This window comes from Gymnodraco acuticeps, unplaced genomic scaffold, assembly GCF_902827175.1.
Source record: "Gymnodraco acuticeps unplaced genomic scaffold, fGymAcu1.1, whole genome shotgun sequence".
NCBI classification, from domain to species: Eukaryota; Metazoa; Chordata; class Actinopteri; order Perciformes; family Bathydraconidae; genus Gymnodraco; species Gymnodraco acuticeps.
The window spans coordinates 2038842-2057539 of record NW_022990673.1 but is presented as its reverse complement, the minus strand read 5'-3'; the positions used below and the strand labels follow the sequence as shown (position 1 = coordinate 2057539).

At 40.3% G+C, this 18698-nt stretch overlaps 2 protein-coding genes across 3 annotated transcripts; both read left to right on the top strand.

The window, feature by feature from the left end:
* The first annotated feature begins 1357 nt into the window (after nt 1-1357).
* LOC117555047 (GTPase IMAP family member 8-like) lies at nt 1358-7344 on the top strand. 2 transcript variants are annotated; one of them, XM_034229711.1, is made up of 6 exons: nt 1358-1512; nt 3657-4373; nt 4560-5255; nt 5567-6352; nt 6445-6621; nt 6713-7344. In XM_034229711.1, the coding sequence occupies exons 1-6, from the start codon at nt 1497-1499 to the stop codon at nt 6901-6903; spliced, it is 2583 nt and encodes an 860-aa protein (XP_034085602.1). In that variant the 5' UTR covers nt 1358-1496; the 3' UTR covers nt 6904-7344. The 2 variants fall into 2 exon arrangements, with proteins under 2 accessions (XP_034085602.1, XP_034085601.1); XM_034229710.1 differs by having other exon boundaries at nt 4557-5255.
* A 1042-nt stretch (nt 7345-8386) lies between these two features.
* Nucleotides 8387-18698, top strand: rabggta (Rab geranylgeranyltransferase subunit alpha). Its single transcript, XM_034230037.1, has 17 exons — nt 8387-8483; nt 8816-8848; nt 9001-9111; nt 9740-9864; nt 9984-10171; nt 10294-10551; nt 10762-10845; nt 10973-11055; nt 11302-11397; nt 12551-12656; nt 12743-12794; nt 12872-12960; nt 13115-13203; nt 15123-15239; nt 15330-15443; nt 15602-15689; nt 17562-18698. Exons 2-17 carry the CDS (start codon nt 8846-8848, stop codon nt 17708-17710), a joined length of 1752 nt encoding a protein of 583 aa, XP_034085928.1. The 5' UTR covers nt 8387-8483; nt 8816-8845; the 3' UTR covers nt 17711-18698.

The following is an 18698-nucleotide window of genomic DNA, read 5'->3' as shown; positions in this document are numbered from 1 at the left end:
TGCTCCAATTCAAACACTGAGTAAGTGCATTGAACAAATCAATGACTGGATGTGTCAGAACTTTCTCCAATTAAACAAAGATAAAACTGAGGTAATGGTTTTTGGAGCCAAGGCAGAACGTTTAAAAGTTAGCGCTGAGCTTCAGTCTGCAATGTTCAAAACAACAGATAAAGCCAGAAATCTAGGTGTAGTCATGGACTCTGACCTGAGTTTCAACAGTCACATTAAAACAGTTACTAAATCAGCCTACTATCACCTAAAGAACATATCTAGGATTAAAAGACTAATGTTACAGCAGGATTTGGAAAAACTTGTCCATGCTTTTATCTTCAGTAGACTCGACTACTGTAATGGTGTCTTCACAGGTCTCACTAAAAAATCTATTAGGAAGCTGCAGCTGATTCAGAACGCCGCTGCTCGAGTCCTCACTAACACTAAGAAAGTGGATCACATCACTCCTGTTCTGAAGTCTTTACACTGGCTTCCTGTGTGTCAAAGAATAGATTTCAAAATACTGCTGCTGATTTATAAAGCACTGAATGGTTTAGGCCCAAAATACATTTCTGACCTCCTGCTAAATTATGAACCATCCAGATCTCTCAGGTCTTCAGGGACTGGTCAGCTTTCTGTCCCCAGAGTCAGAACTAAACATGGTAAAGCAGCGTTTAGTTATTATGCTCCAAATATCTGGAGCAAACTCCCAGAAACCTGCAGGTCCGCTGCAACTCTGACTACTTTTAAATCCAGGCTGAAGACTTTTCTTTTTGTCGCTGCTTTTAATTGAACTATTCATATCTTAGACTGCACTGTAACTTTTATCCATGTACTTTTTCTTTTAATGTTTAATTGAACTATTCATATCTTAGACTGCACTGTAACTTTTATCCATGTATTTTTTCTTTTAATGTTTATTTTATTAGCTTTTCTTTTTAATGACTGATTTTAAATGCCATTTTCTTAATGTCTTTCATTTTTTGTAAAGCACTTTGAATTGCCTTGTGTTGAAAAGTGCTATATAAATAAACTTGCCTTGCCTTGCCTTGCCTTGATGCAAAGTAACACAGGTGTGGTTTATTTGGCTCAGCACTTTTTTCTTGCTTGCAATGTTTAATTTGTCTTCTCACTTACATACATTGTCCTAAGACTTCCCTAAATAAGTCTGACACCAAATGTTCTAAAAGCACGTTATCTTCTAAAGAACGTGTTACCAATGTAATACTTGTGTGATGTGATCACATGTTCAGACCGGTTCAGACACGTCATGAGTTATTCAACATGAGAAAACCAGTTAGGCCACATAGATTGTTCTTGGGTGATAAGGTGAGGTGTTGTGTTGACTCACACAGTCAGTCCAGGCTTTGCAGCAGGCTGTTCAACTTGACTAATTGTCCGGTTTCTTACATGTTTTCCTGAGGACCGACTTCATCTATTGACCTCTGCAGAGCCTTGTGTTCAGTTGATGTCAACTCTACGATAAAAGGAGAAAAGCAGTACAAATGGAGAACGATCTTGGTGAGTAATTCAGACAGTAATGAAGACAAATGTTGCTGCTGTTTCTTCAAAATGCAAGGACTTAAAGTAGGCTACTTCAATAGTTAGAAGGACTTGACATGTTGTTTGAATTGAATTTGTATCGAAAGTATATTCTTCTTTATGTTATTTATATTATGTTAAGCAGATCTATTTTGACGTCAAATCAGCTTGTTCAAGAGATTAGTGAGCAAAAAGCGTTCACTTTGAATTTCTAACATATCAGTTCATAATAAATAATGTAAAAAATAATAATATCTGCAAAACTTTGAGAAAAACAACTCAACTGAAACAATGCAACATGTGGCACGATGCCAAATAAAACCAGTTAGATCTCAATCTTGTTTGCCAGTAAGTTAACTCCCATCTAGTTATAATAATAGTCTTTCCGTAACATGTTCCTGTACTGAGTCATAAGTTAAATAACACCTGTAGAACTTGATACTTTTGTGAAATGTAGCCTTTTTAATTGTTATTGGTGCTGCGATAGAAAGTAAAAAATGTAGATGAATAGAATTTTTTTTATATTTACATTGTGCAATACTCAAAACATTTCCTGGCTTCTAGTATTGCCGCTTTCTCAAGAAAACCCTCATGAAAACAACTTTATATCTGACACATTGCTTCCTTGGGTCCTTAGAAATACAAATTCCTTAGTTGCATCCCCGACGGAATAGGGAAGTAAGCTCTAACCAGCATGCCGTTTGGAAGGGACAGTATTTATTAGTCTCATCTAAAAGTACAACACATTGCATGAATAACTACGTCCAGTTGATCTAAAGAGCTCTGACTCAACACTGCACAACTTTAGGTCATTTCTAGGTAAAATCATAGAAAAAGGTTTTTTCAACAGTTGAGTAATTTCTTGCATTTAAACAACTGGACGTTGGATGTGTTCCAGTCAGGATTTCGTCCAAACCACAGCACTGAGACTGCTCTTGTAAAGGTCTTTAATGACATCCACTTAAACACAGACAGTGGCAGAACTTCAGTGTTAGTATTATTAGATCTCAGTGCTGCGTTTGACACTGTTGACCACAACATATTGCTAGACCGACTGGAAAACCGGGTGGGACTTTTCATCAACAGTTCTAAATTGGTTTGAATCCTATACAGTGTGTACCCTCCAATTGTGAAGTCAATCACACCCATAGAGTTTCCTTTTCTCAATCTGGTCCCCTAAAAAGTTGCATTTCCAGACAAATACACTGCAATTGTCAAATGACATTTAATAACTACTTCGTTATTTTGTTGCCCAAACTTTATATATAACCAAGTTGTTATGTGTTTTCTTGTTTAGTTTTCCTACTTAAAAAAATAACCCAGTTTGTCAAAACTGTCACTGCAATCCGGGAAACAAAATACATTTCTATTTTCTATTTTTTTTAGATTTGGTTAAATATATATAGATTTAAACTGATGGACAACAAAAAAAGAACTTGTATTATATTGTAGTTCAATATGATACAATGATAGCATCTGGATGTCAAGCTAAATCACCATAAAACAGATAATATAGTTTGTACCCTGAAAAAAGAGTTATGTTATTTTGTTGAGCTCCACCACATCACAAAAGCCCTTTGATTTTGCCTAGTCACTTCTTACATTTTCAGTATCGGTTGCATTTTTTTCACCAAGAGTCACTTAGCATAGCAAGTGACGAAGAGAGATCGTGTGTCATTGTCATCGGATTGTGTTGATCTCTTTCCTTTTAGCTCTTTTCAATTTGCCTCAAAATGAATTGTTATAGTCCAGTGTCATTATAAAAATAGTTTGTCTCACTTTACTCCTATTCTTCAGACTCCATCACCTAAATGAAAGGGATACAAGTTGTTAAAAATAACTCTCCCATAAAGTCCCTGACAAACAACACAAGCACGAGTTCATCAGATAATTCCTCTTTGTTCAGTCATCTAAAGCTAAAATGATCTGTTCTCCTACTCAGTGTGAGGAAATCTGCTGTCATACATTTGTGAATGTTTTTAAGCCAATTTGATCATCACCAAATGCATTATCATCAAGCCCAGGAAGATGTTTCACAAATAAATCAAAAATGATACATTTTGTCAAATCTTCTTTCTCTATTTCATTACTTCTTGTCCAAAAACATGTCCTTTGTCTTTCAGTGGAGAGAGAGAGCATCACCCTGTCGGAGGTCAGACTTGTCCTGATTGGTGAAAGATGGGCTGGCAAGAGCTCCTCTGGCAACACCATACTGAGAAATGACAGGTTTGAGTGTGGCCGAACCAGAACTGCTCAGTCTGAAATGAGGCATGAAGTGGTCGAGGGCAGGGAGCTCATCGTGGTCGATGTTCCAGGATGGAGCAGCTCCCTCTCCCTCTCTGAGATCCCAGAGGGGGACAAGCAACGATTTAAACTCAACGCATCCAAATGTCCGCCCGGACCAAATACTTTTCTCCTTGTTATTCCCATTGACACTGCTGTTTCTGCGATGACGAAGAAGACCGTGGAGGAGCACATGAAGCTACTGGGAGAGCGGGTTTGGAAACACACCATGGTGCTGTTCACCTGTGGGAATTACCTGGGGGGGAAGACCATAGAGCAGCACATAGAGAGTGAAGGAGAGTCACTCATGTGGTTAATAGAAAGATGCAAGAACAGGTACCATGTGTTTGAGAACAAGGATAAGAGTTTATCTCAGGTGACACGGCTGCTGGAGAAGGTAGATGAGATGGTGTGGCAAAACAAAGGCAGGTTCTACGAGGTAGACGAGCAGACCTTACACATCATTGAAAAGAAACATCGAGAAGTGGCTGAAAGGGCAAAACAGAGAGCGAGGCGGTCCGAAGAACAAAGACAACAGATGAAAGCACTCATTGCAGGTTAATATCACTGTTTGTCCACTCGAACAAATACTTTCTGTATTTAATTTTCCTGTATTTGCCTAATTTTATCAATTCATATGTAATCAATGTATTGATGGATTTTGTTAATACATATGTTAATACTCTGACCGTTTTTTAAGTAGCTGTGAAAGTTCAATAATCTTTGTTTTTCTCAAACAGAAGAGATGAAAACCATCCCTAAACTCCGGATGGTTCTCTTGGGAAGCCGAGGCGTTGGGAAAACCTCAGTAGGGAACACCATTTTGGGAATCAAAGAGCAAGAAGATGGAAAAAGAACGGCACACTCGGTGGGCCGACAGGGTTTTGTGGGTGAAACTGAAATAGCCCTTGTTGACACTCCAGGTTGGTGGAAAGGCTTCCCTGAGTGTGACACCCCTGAAGCGATCAAAGAAGAAGTGATACGCAGCCCGTCCCTGTGCCTCCCTGGGCCTCAGGTCTTCCTGCTGGTGATAGACGCAGATGCATCCTTCAATGGAAAACACTTAGATGCCGTGAAATCACACATGGAGCTCCTCGGAGAAGAAGTGTGGAGACACACTATTGTAGTTTTCACCAGAGGAGACTGGCTGGGAACACACACCATAGAAGAGTATATCGAAGGGGAGGGAGAGGCGTTGCAGTCGCTGGTTGAACAATGTGGAAACAGATATCATGTCATTGATAACAAGAATGCAGATGATGGTACCCAAATCACAGAGCTCCTGAATAAAATCACTGAGACCTTGGCTGGAAATGGTTGTGACCATTTTGTCCCAGATGAGAAGATATTTGATGCCATTGAAGAGAAGAGAATGAAAGTGAAAGAAGGAGCAAAACTGAGGCAAAGTCAAGTTAAGGCCCAAAGAAGATTGTGCAAAGGTAAGGTTCACTGTCAGAGAAGTTTCCAGACTCAGAGAGTGAGTAGAAATCAGGGGTGGACACAATTACAGAGATCCAAATAATGAGGCATTGTTGTTAGCATGTTAGTATGCTGGCCTTAGCATTCAGGTCACTGCTGGGAGCACCTTTAGCTCAAAAATGTGCTGTAGTGTGATGGACTCCAAGTCATCATTTCTAAATGTTGCCACATTACTGTTTACTGCAGGGCTACTGATTTCTGATACAGGAACAAATCTGTTGATTAGTCTTGTGTGCATGTGGTTTTTAGCCTGCATTTCTTTTCTTCTCAGAATCCAGTAAAGAATTACATGCGCTGACTTTTCTGATGCTGGGTCAGAAGACATTTGGAAAGAGTGCAACAGGAAATACCCTCCTGCGTAGAGAAGTGTTTCCCACCTGTCAGAATGAGTTCTGTCAGGTGGAGCAAGGGGAAGTTGATGCCAGAGCGGTCACAGTGGTCGACACCCCGGGGTGGTGGAAGGATCCCTCCAAATCCACAGAAGAGATGGACAAAGAAATAGTCCGAGGTCTGACTCTGAGCCCATCACCATCAGGCTTTCATGCTGTTCTGCTGGTTGTCCCTTTGGACCTGACGTTCAGAGAAGCTCAGCGGGCCGCCCTGGAGGAACACATGAAGCTCCTTGATGTCAGCGTCTGGAAACACACCATGGTGCTGTTCACATACGGAGACAAACTAGCAGATCAATCCATTGAGGAGCACATTGAGAGCGAGCACGAGGCGCTACGCTGGTTAATAGACAAGTGTGAGAACAGATACCACGTTGTGAACAACTTGAAGAAAAGTGATATGAGCCAAGTTACTCAGCTGTTTGAGAAGGTAGAGGAGATGGTGGCAGGGAACAGTCGACAGCTCTTCTGTCCTGAGATGAGCGAAATCTACTTAAACATAGATGACAAATTCAAGAGGATGCAGCTCAAAAATGTGCTGAAGCAGCGACTGGCTGAGGAGTACAAGAGGAGAGAGCTGGAGATGATGACAAGCTTCAAGAAAACACTCCTCGAGCTGCAAGCTCAGATCGGAGACAGTGCAACAGGCACTAAATCTAAGTCGCTGAGTGAGTATCACGCTACGATTGGGGATGATCAATATTTTTTCATAGTGTGAATATATTGTTGTTTAACCTTTTGTTTTGATGATAATTCCTAGTTGGTGACAGGACCAAACTCAAAGTCAAGGGTATTGGTCAGAAGAAGAAAGATGGAAAGGACAAGGAGGAAAACATAAACTCAAAGATCAGCCAGGAAATTGAAAGGCTGAATAACGACATAAAAAATAAATCTTCAGATCTTCGCCTGAGCAGCCTCGACTACCTGTTCCCAACCTGTAAGTCCAAAAAGGAGATCTTTATTTTTTAGCATTCAAAGTAGCACTGAGCAAGACTTCACAGTCAAATTGTGTTTTGTTTAATTTACAGTTAAAGGAGAGTCTACGACAGACAGGAAAACGTCCTCCAGCCAATTTGAGGACGTCCTAGGTTGGCTGGCATCAGTTGAGATTGGCACAAATGAGGAGAACCAGTTGACCCTCAACTTCTCTCAGACGTCCGGATACAGATCTGTGGTGCCGCACAATGGCTTGGAGTTTGACACAGACGAATACCCCTGAATGTTTTATGTGATTATTTTAGGTTTCATTTTTTACACAGATTGATTGACTTACTGTTTATATTAATAATAAGTTATATGTATATATTTGTACAATATACAAAATGCACCTTACAATTAAACATTCCTATCATTAAACTGCACCATATTTGCTATAGTCCGTCTTGGTGATTCATAAACGCCTGTCTTCACAACATTACATCTAGTTATATGATGAGCTAGACTATTGTGATGGACAAATGTGTCCAAAACTTTATTTTGGCACAATAAAGTTATGTAATGTGAAGGGCTGGCAATATTTAAACTGTATGACTATATTTGTATTCCAGTTACAGAATTCCTCCACAGAGATGATAAACTTCAGCACTCAATGTAATTTTTCACCTGTATTTTGAAAACAAACATTAAATCTTTGGCATGTAATGCCACATGGTGATTGCAATACTCTAATTTATTAGTTTCACACATTAGATATGACGTCAGAACTATAATGTGTTTAGATGTAGATTGAGTACATCATGTACCATAACTGTGTACACACAAATTACTTCTTCAACAGCATTAAATAATTATGTTTTTAATTCCTTATGAATGAAACACCGCCTGTGCAGTTACATTTATAACAAGACAAACTAGCTTGAGAACCAGACACACACACACACACACACACACACACACACACACACACACACACACACACACACACACACACACACACACACACACACACACACACACACACACACACACACACACACACACACACACACACACACACACACACACACACACACACACACACACACACACACACACACACACGGAGTTCAGTAAACACTTCGACTACTGAGCCACAGCCACCACAATAAAATGACCCTGGACAGTTTCTGGCCTTAATTGCTATAGTTTCAAACCCTTCTCAAATGATGATGTTCATTTTAAACTGATAAATAATAAGCTAAGTGTGGTTAACCATGCAGACATACTGTAGGCCAACTGTAAATGCTGTGATGTAAGAAGTACTCAGATAATATAAATATAAATACTACAGTGTAATAATACCCTGTTAGGAAATGTATATAAAAGTACCAAAAGTACTTACTGTGCATAATGTCACATATATAACTGGATTATTTTTGTATACATTATTGTGTTTAGCTGGTAAAGGTGGAGCTACTTTTAATGACCTTACAGTATATACTGCTGCTGGATATTTTAACCTGTAATTATATATCATATTTTATTTATTATATTTATAATTAGTTTTAGCTAATAATTTGAAGTAACTTAATAAATACTCAAGTGAAGTAAAAGTTCCCCAACATCTTAAGTACAGTACTTGAGTTAATATACTTTACTAACACCACTGTGTAAATAAATGTCCACATTTCAACATGTCTACCCTGCTGTTTAATGTTTTCTCCACTAGACAGCGACAAAACCCCGCTGTCAAGAAAATACTCTCTCTGACGTCACTTTCATGGGACGGAAGTTAAGAATTGTAGTCGTTAGGAACCCTGACATGACAAATCAAACTGCATTTTGAAATACATACAACCAGCCAAGTAAACACAATAACAGGTAGGTGTTTTTTTGGTTAAACTATGCGGCGTTCAGTGTTTTCCTGTAATGAACATATTTGATTCTGTCGTTGGTGGCTGTTATTCTGTGGTGGTTTGAATGAGCCCAGCCCAATGTTGTTGACTGAACACGGAGCTAATAAGCAAGCTAACTGCAGTCATATAGCTGTTTATATTCAGTGTTTAAACCTTATAGAGGGCTAAATATATTGACACAGATGATCAGTTAGCGGCTGAGCGTCTGTGTAAGTTTGTCACATCTCTGTGTGTCTGTCATGTAAATGTTACTGAGGCCTAACCCTGAATGCTACTCTGCATTTCCATCATAAACAGATCTTTGGGTCTCTAGCACCAACAGGAAGGATGGTAAGATATGTTTTATTTGGACATGTTTGTGCGTTCACTGCTTTGGTACAGCGCTTATGTTGTACATGCGATGAATTATTTATCATTACTCTAACCTAGAAGATTTAACTGTACTTACCTCATCTTCCTCCCCATTGCTGTGCTTTTGACAGCATGGTCGAGTGAAGGTTAAATCTACAGCCCAGCAGGAAGAGGAGAAAAGAAAAGAGAGAGAGAAGAAACTGAAGATATACGTGGCTGCACGAGATGCCTGTTTTTCCAAGGTTTTTCAGAAAGCCTCATTTATAGCATAGTAGTATACAGTATGTTTGACATGATAAGGCTATTCATTTACTATAAAATTGTTGGTCTGAACAACTTTAATGAAAAACAACAATGAATTGTTCCTTTTAAAATGTTCTACCTGTGTAGTTTAACCCCAGTATAGCTTGCCATCCCACCATTGCACCCGGTTACATGTTCTTCATTACCATGAGCATGCATTTTAGTTTTGTTCACACACAACATCCTGTTGCCGTAAATGCTCACTAGAGCACAACATTTGCATTACGAAATCAAACACATCCGACAGATTTAATAACTTATGAAAACTGCAGTGCAATGCTATTATGGGAAATACTGAGCCTTTAAAAAAATGAAATGGGCTTCAGACCGAGAGCTACTGAAAAGATAGGTAAGTTAGAAAGAATAGACAGATGTAAGAATAAAGAAAGACAAAGGCCTTATCCATTATGTGAAAGACTCCATGTGACTTCAATGTGGAGCATTAAACCAGAAGTGATGCTTATTAAATAGTTTCACTAAGCAGCACCTTATTATTAGTTTTATTTTGTCTTTTTACTCATTTCTTGTCCTTTGTATTTGCCTTCCTCTCTTCACCCTGTATGACAGAGGAAGGAGGGTATCTTCGACGATGAAGCTCTGCAGATTTCCCAGCAGCTCCTGTCTTCCAATCCTGACTTTGCAACCCTCTGGAACTACAGGAGAGAGATCCTAATGCACCTGGAGACTGTGAAGTGAGATCATAACCATGTATCCTATTATCTGAATATTTACAGTAAAAAACGTTTTGAATGGAAAGCCATCAGAGATTTGACAGGAGAATGATGTCTTTGTTTCTTGATATCCGCTCCAGGGAAGAGGATGAAGTGCAAAAGATTTATGTGGCTGAGCTCTCTTTTCTGGAGTCGTGCCTCAAAGTGAACCCAAAGTCCTACGGCAGCTGGCATCACCGTTGGTGGGTCTCAACCCGCCTGCCCAAACCGGACTGGGCCAGAGAGCTGAACCTGTGTGATCGCTGCCTGAGCCTGGACGACCGAAACTGTGAGTAAAGGAGGATGATGACATTGTTAAAATCTGGTTAATTGAGCTTTTTATTTTTATTTATCTAAGCCTGATATTAACCTGCACTCTTTCCATCTATGTCTCACACCTTATTTGACCAGTCCATTGCTGGGATTACCGCCGGATGGTTGTGAAGATGTCCGGTGTGCCCGTGGATCAGGAGTTGGCCTTCACCGATCGTTTGATTGGCTCCAACTTCTCCAACTACTCCAGCTGGCATTACCGCAGCACCCTGCTGCCGCTGCTCCACCCAGAATCCCCTGAGCCCACATCACCGTGCCACAAGCCCCCCCAATCCTCCACTCCGCCATCTCCCCAAATCCTCTCCCACCGCGTCTGTGAAGAGCAGCTCCTGAAAGGTGAACTTAACAACAATTTTGCAAGTGAATGACAAGGGTTTGAAGTCAGCAATACCTATTAACAACCAACAGGGGGCAGACTAAGGCTTCACATTGGCTGTAAATTATAGAACTTTTACGAAAATAAATATTGCAAAATTACTTCTGTTTTAAATACAGCTCATTAAGCATGTAACAGGAAGCATCTTACTACGCCCATTTTGTTTTCAGAGTATGAGCTTGTACAAAATGCTTTCTTCACCGACCCCAACGACCAGAGTGCTTGGTTCTACTATCGCTGGTTGCTCGGCAGAGGTATGTTAATCTGCATTTGTTTTTCATATGCACATGAAGTACATAACGTTTTTTTGTGTATGAAATATTTACTGTGCTATAATACAATAATATAATTTGTACGAACAATGTTTTTTCTTTTTAACAGCTGAACGTGAAGAGATGATAAGCTGTGTGTATGTGTGTCGGGATGAAGAGAGAGTGGCAGTCGCCTTCTCTGGGCCCGTCAATGTGAGTATCTTCACTTCATACATATTTCCACATGTTTCCAAAAACATTACACGTTAAGTGACTCCTTAGGTCCTCTCTAGCCTCTTTAGACCCCTTGAGAAACTCATATGGCCAAATGTGTTCTTTTTGCATTTTTTTATTTTTGATATGTAGCAGAATGTATAAAATGCAGTGCAAATATAGGAGACTTTGATATAGTCTCCATGGTTATCTGAGCCACCTGTCTTCTTCCCTCCGCTCTGTTAGGCGCAGGCTTGCGGCCTGCTGCTGGTCCTGGACGGTTTGCCCCAGAGAGTGGAGTGGAGGAGCGTCCACCCGCGCTTTAAACACAGCCCGGTCTGGGTATCCTTTCCATTGGCTGGTCATGCCCCAGACATTATATTTGACTGTCACTGTGTGCTGCTGATTGAGCAGTAAACCAGTTTAACATTCTGTTCTCATCATTCTTTAAGATAAGATATACTTTATCTTTACATCCAGCATGCTGATAAAACCCTGTGGTATGTGCGGAATGAGAAGGAGAAAAAGTTTGATCACCAAGGAAGGAATTCATTTAATTTCAAATTTCAAACCTTTATTTATCCAGGTGTATCCCTTGAGATCATTGATCTCTTTTTCAACCTGCTAATGTCATTGTGAGTGCAGTAGCACCTCTCGTCCTGGCTTTTAAAGCTTTTCTATCTTGTCAGGGCACAGTGACACAGACGAAACCACATGTGGTCTGAAAGAGAGCTTATAAAGATGCAGTCAGAAGAAAGTAACTCTGACTGAGCATCCTGTGAAGTGGGCTCGCCATAAACAGTAGTTTCATTTCAAACCGGTCAAATTGACTAGACAGCATTAAACAAAAGACTGTTATAATTGTGTCTTTTAGAAAAAACATATTTTTAAAGATCATTTCCAAATAACTTGGAATAGTGGGTGTTGTGAATATTTGTAGAAAACACCCAACTCAGGTTCTTCATCAGTAGATGCATGCTCAGCTGTCCTGGAAATTGATCTGTTAACATGCGAGCCAAGAAGCTGTTATTATATACATATTAGATATACATACATATTCATCTTTATTGAGTCAACCATATTTATGTTCATTTATAATCCCATGTTATTAGCATATTGATGAGCGCAGGTGCAGCGGAGACACTTTTCATTCTGGTGACTCCCCCAGGATGTATATTCAGCATTATCTGATTATTTTATCTTAAAATGTGTATTTTAATTCTGTTTTCTTTTTAACTTAATTCCAAACGCGTAATGCTCTCTCAGTGATAGAATTTACTGGTCTGTGCAAACTTAATTTAATTGATTAAAGCCCGGTTTCTCCAATTTACTGTTTTGTTATTCCATCAAGGATGTCGTTTTGTCACACTGCCCAGCGCTGCCTGCTGCATTGGCATGGAAATGAGCCAGGGACTCATTATGAGGGTCTGGGTGGGTTCCATCTATCTCTTTCCCTTGCGGAGTAAATTATCAATTTTGTTTAACACCTGCTAAGATCTGTGATTTTCCTCCTGGAACGATAAGCGACATCCCGAATGAACACAACCTGACTGTGCACTGGACTGAGAAACCCACTCACAGAGACTGTGCTCTGTACACAGGTGATGCATCCCATGATTGTTTTACATGTCATGCTCTGTTAGGGTTCTGTTCTTCCTCGAGCCTCATTACACTTTAACTTCCACAGGTCGATCTGAGAGTTGGTGTCGGGACTCGGCTACGGATCAGGAACTTTTCAGGTATTGTTTCACCACAACAAAGCACATTGTGTGAGTCTTTCAAATGAGTAAAACTGGGTGTGTTCTTCTTTCTGTAGGAGTGAACTCTCAGTAGAGAAGACCTCAGTGTTGCAGTCAGAGCTGCAATCTTGCAACCAGCTACAAGAACTGGAGCCACTTAATAAATGTAAATGATTTAAATGCATCATATATGGTTCTTTACTCTTTACCGAACCAAATCACCATCGCCACAGACACTCAAATCACAAAAAACACACATGCTGAGGTTTGCTGATAGTGATGTTTTCTCCAGCCTTGAAACCCTCTGCTTGCCTTGGCAGGGTGCTTGTTGACCATTATCCTCCTGATGAGGGCGCTAGATCCTCTGGGATATGAGAAGGAGACACTGGCTCATTTCCAAACTCTGAAAGTGAGTACCAATCAATGACACTCAACACAAAATAGGTCACAGACTGAGTAGGCTTGAATATTTCACCTCCTCCTTTCCCTCACTCGCGTCCCTTCCTTGCGTCTTAGCTCCGCCTCCGTAAGACGCGATATAATTATAACAATATTAATAATTGATGGATTCATTTCCTTATGGTATTTGATCTTGTTTCAGATCAACTTTTGTATTAGATGTTGTTATTTCATTTGTCCTACAGAAGTGAGACAAAAATCACTAAAATATGTATTAAATATGCCACCCGTATTTGTATATATCCTAAATGTTTGACGTGCTGTGGGTCTACCACACATGCATCAAAAACCACAAGTAAGAACTGTTAGTTATAATTTTATAATAAAAACATTATTATTGAATTTGTAAGTATATTACACACACTTTAATGTTTTTATAGAGTATGATCTCCTCATTCGTTTAAGAGATTTAATATATTTTACTCTTAATGGAGCACTTTAAACATTTAATGACTGATCCTCCTTTAACGCAGTGGTTCTCAAACTTTTTCTGTCAGGCCCCCCCTTTGGAGAAAAAAAAAAATTAGTCAGGCTCAGTGAGGCACCAGAGATTTCTTTTGGGGGTGCTGTGGGGTAGCTTGACGTTTCATAGAGGGTGCTCAAACATTTAGGGTTTCCCATTAATGTACCGGGCACTACAGTGGAACTCTCTACTGCAACAACCCCCACGCAGATACACAATGTTCCCGCGACTGTTACAATGAAGGCTCGATAATCAGCTCACGGCATATAAGTGTAAGCAGGGGTCAAGTGCTATTTTTACAGGTGGTGTGTGGACCTCACATAGGGGGGTCCGGGGGTAAGCTCCCCCGGGAAGATTTATTTTTAAATATTGAAGTTAAAAGCATCAATCTGGTGCACTTTGAGAGCAACATTAAGAGATCTATGGATACCTCTCTCAACACCCATATGAAACAGAACTGTTAACAGATTTACTTTTTCTTTATGGATATTTTACAAATCACCTTTTTAAACTTTATTCTTTTTTTTACTGTCATATAGTATTTCATACCTGTTTTTCATTTATTCTCTTATTTTTGTATAACTATAATGATCATATAAACGTGTGCCTCGGAAATAATTGTTTACATTAATGGTGACCAAAACATTTGAGACCCACTGAGATAACAATGAGAGTCCTTTAGCTCACTGAGTCTCTCAGTCTGACAGGAGAGGACACTCCTCCACTTTGTTGTTGAAAAAACTCCTTATATCTGTTAGCGTAGCTCGCTAGCACCAGAAGCTAACAACAACGATCTCCGGTACCGGTGCGCTCTCTCTCGCGCGCACACAAAATGGCTCGTTCCACACACACACACACACACACACACACACACACACACACACACACACACACACACACACAGAGAGCCAAGCTTTAATGAAACACAGAGACCCAGACGTAATAGTACTGCATCATATTATTTTTGAATCAATCATTTTTCAAATTATAATTTTATTTTTTTTATCTTTTTTTTTTTTTTATAACCATTTTTCCTCCTGGTCTCTCGCGCCCCCCTGGCATGCCTCTGCGCCCCCCAGGGGCGGCGCGCCCCCCACTTTGAGGACCACTGCTTTAACAGTAAGATCAGCTGCAGTGAGCAGAGGCTGTGAAGGTGGGGGCGAGGCTTTTATACACGAGTAGTGAAAACACTTCCGCGTAGTCTGCTCTCGTGTATCCTCCCTTTCGTCTCCTCTGGAAGCCTCCTCCCTCACCCCTCCTCGACTCCTCCGTGTGCATTTCAGCAATTGGGACTTCCTTCAACATGGCGTGTCTTGATCGATTTCCGGGTCAAGTCCCGGAGGAGGGGGAGAGAGGAGTCGAGGAGGGACATTGAGATGAACCTAGTGTTTTTTTTTGTTCTTCAGGAAGTGGATTCCATGCGCTCTGCATATTACAGCGACCTGTGCAGCAAGTTTATGATTGAAAACACCATCCTGAAAATGGAATATGCTGAAGTGCGCGTCTTCAGTATTTCTGACAAGGTGAGTGGTGAATTGTGAAAAAGTCAATTAAAATGAGCCAATAGTGAAGTGCTTATAATTAGTCATTTTTTTCCTTTTTGTTTCTAACAGAATCTGACCACTTTGTGCCACCTGGACCAGCTGTTATTGGTTACCCACATCAATCTGTCCTCCAATCAGTTGCAGCGGCTGCCTCCTCAGTTCGCCATGTTGCAGTGCCTGGAGGTGACAAAGCTCCAATTCAAAACCTATTCTATGTCCAAGACGGGCAGTGTGTCTTTTCGTCTTTTCTGTCTCCCACTATTGTTATTTGACAGTTGAAAAGATACATACTGAGAACTTAAATTCTGCAGCATATTTCACTAAAATGTTCTTGCTTTCAGGTCTTGGAGGCTGACAATAACTCTATAGAAAATCTGGAAGGAGTTTATCATCTTCCCAAGCTGGAGGAAGTCATCTTGAAGAATAACAGTATCCTTAAATCTTACCTGAAAAACATCCTGTTCTATATCGGAGTTATTCCTGTAGAATAACTGTCATAGAGATACATTTATATTATATCGCTATACATTACATGTTACTTGTTAGACGCCTGTACCCAAAGTGACTTACTGTACATGCACTCAATACTGTGGGCAATCCCCACAGGAGGGGGGTGAAGGGTCTTGCCCAAGGACACAACAACATGCTGACTACAGTGGGCATTGAACCAGTGATTCAAGGCTTTATTGTCATGTGTGTCAGTAGCTACAGTGTAGATATGGCAATGAAAAACTTAAGTTACAGGCTCCCCCAACAAAGCAACATGAATATATATATATATATCAGGGTTTCCGTTAGCCGGTAATTACCGGTTTTTAGCTGGTAAAATGTAATAAAAACCGGTAAATTCAAAACTTGCCGGTCAAAATGTCCGATGCTCCTATCGATTGCCCGCCGGTCATTATCGGCCAATATTCACTCTTAATAGTTTGATCGGTGCTCTCTATAAAGGCCGATCAGGAGAGCTGGATCTGATCGATATGGACATAAACGCGAGTGAAGTATAACCGGACACGAGAGAGAGATCAGATCAGCTGCTCCATAATCACCTGAAGCCCCGCCCACTGTTTAGTGCGCTGCATGAGAAACTAACGGGCTGCCAGGAGAGAGAGGGAGAGGCAGGGAGAGGCAGGGAGAGGCAGGGAGAGGCAGGGAGAGGATCCGTTTCTCCCGTGTTATTCTTCTTAAATTAATGTAAACTTTTGAATAATGTACTTCATCTACTACAAGTAGTTTCTTTGAATGTAATAATTATGTTGTTTGTGGAATCATTTATTGAAAAATGAATCTGAATTTTTCGATCTGTTACGATTATAAACTGAAGCAATATAAAAATGAGCCCCAATAACTGAGTTTTAAACACCAGCATATCTGGTCATAGTCCGGTGATTACCTGCTAACGGAAACTCTGCTACACAACTCTTATTATTATTATAGAAACATGACCGGTAAGTTTCAAATTTGTCCGGTAAAATAAATTCTGTTCGGACATTTGACCGGCGAGAAAAAATCCTAGCGGAAACCCTGATATATATATATATAGGACATAAAACAAATAAAATAGTGCAAGAAGAGTCTATATTGCACAAGTAAATGGATCATGATATATAGATAAATAATTTGAATGTTTATGGATTCAGTGCTCCACTGATCCGAAGATCAATGCATTAACCCACTGAGACACAGCCTCCCATATATGTCTAATAATATTTATAATACTCCCCTCATAGTGTACACTTGACTCAGCGCACGGCTCTTAGCTGAAAAACAGCTTGGTAGAGAGTGCGAGCAGCTGAGGTTGTGTGAATAGTGCCACGTAAAACACTACACTCAAGGATGGAGTTTCCTAAGTTCAGAAAATTGCAGGCTCTTCCGTTTCAATGCATGAATAATTTGTTTTCACATGGAACGTTGTTAGGCCATCGGGTAAATAAAATCAGTGCAATAATTTCACAGAGCTTACGGCATCATTAAAAGGGGAAGAGACACATTAGCAGCACATCCTCACCTGCACCTTCTTCTCCTTCACGCTTCACTTCCCCTGATACACTCCAGAGGAATTAATGCAGTATACAGGTTGTGACACTGAGGCTATACTCAAGATCTGGTTTTGTAACCCTTTCAGTGCCTACCTTCTGATGCAAATGTAGGCCTCCGGGTTTTATATTTAGAATAATTAATTAATTAATATCCCAGTGTCATATTTAACATGTGGATCTCAGTGTTTGGAAAATGTACGCCCTATCTCCTTCTCTTCACTGCAGCCCACAGGAATGCTTTTTCTTTAACCCACATGCACAGAAATCTCTTCATTGTCAGATCTTCAGCCGCTGGCCTCCTGCCCCAAGCTAAAGCGCCTTGATCTCCGTGGCAACCCTGTAACTCAGACGGCCGACGTGGAGTCGAAGCTGGCAGAGTTGCTGCCCTCAGTCACAGACCTCCTGCTCTGATCAGACGTGGGCAGGACTCACTGCCATCACCATCAGCGCTGCCGTTCAAATGTCCCTCGGTCTCTGCCGTGTTTGTTTGTGAAAGAGAAAGTGGGTGTTTTTCGTCTGTCTTGTGACTCTGTTTGTTCCCCTCGTTTCGGGAGACTGTCAATCATCCTGATCCCTGAGGCTCTGAAGCCTGATGCCTCTGGGCAGAAGTCAGAAACCTTTAACACAAACGTTTTCAAAGTCTGAGACTGTCCAGACAAAGCTTGGAAAAAGGCTGCCCCTCACCCCACCTTAGTTACACTCAATTCCTGCATGCATATGAGATAATGATTACGTTATCTGAGCCAATAGACACTTAACAATTGAGCCAAAACAGCCCGATATGTCTGTTGGACAAACATTTTAAACTACATCAAATACATAAGAAGGTCATAAAGCATTTATTCGTTTCTGACTCTGGGTACGGGGGGAAACAGTAAAACTACTGTTTCTCTGAACTATCTGTTTAACTAAATCAAACATTTAGGCAATTTTATGTGATCTTATTTTCAAAACTAATGTAATAGTATTTCACAACCACTAATTGAGCCTTCACTTGCCTCTCTTCAAAAGCTTCCATTCAAACACGTCAAACAATATGTCTAGATCTGTCAGTGTGAGTGATTGGGTAAGTGTGTATTAACCAATGTTGCATTTCTATGTGCGTGCGTATGGATATCCTTATTACAACAGAACCAATGCATGCAGTAACCCTCATCATGGAGTACATTGAGTTTATATGGATTGGCATGCAGCAATGCTGGCTTATTGCTTCTATAAGCTTACAAATGGTTATATAAGAAAAATATGCGTGTAACTAATTATCACCGCATCGCATAGTTCTCACACGTTTTTTGAAGGGTTGTATAAAGCATTTCATATATGACACTATACTGTTGCACAGTGTAAGTCACAGATCCAGTAATAAATCTGCACACATTGTGTCACTGCCTTCCAAAAA

What these genes read in the sequence shown, in the direction of transcription:
- LOC117555047 (XM_034229710.1), top strand. An exon ending in CCAAAGAAGATTGTGCAAAG is followed by an intron (nt 5,256 to 5,566) that starts GTAAGGTTCACT and finishes TTTTCTTCTCAG; the next exon opens with AATCCAGTAAAGAATTACAT. An exon ending in CGACTACCTGTTCCCAACCT is followed by an intron (nt 6,622 to 6,712) that starts GTAAGTCCAAAA and finishes TTTAATTTACAG; the next exon opens with TTAAAGGAGAGTCTACGACA.
- rabggta (XM_034230037.1), top strand. An exon ending in TCGCTGGTTGCTCGGCAGAG is followed by an intron (nt 10,846 to 10,972) that starts GTATGTTAATCT and finishes TCTTTTTAACAG; the next exon opens with CTGAACGTGAAGAGATGATA. An exon ending in AGTCATCTTGAAGAATAACA is followed by an intron (nt 15,690 to 17,561) that starts GTATCCTTAAAT and finishes CCACATGCACAG; the next exon opens with AAATCTCTTCATTGTCAGAT.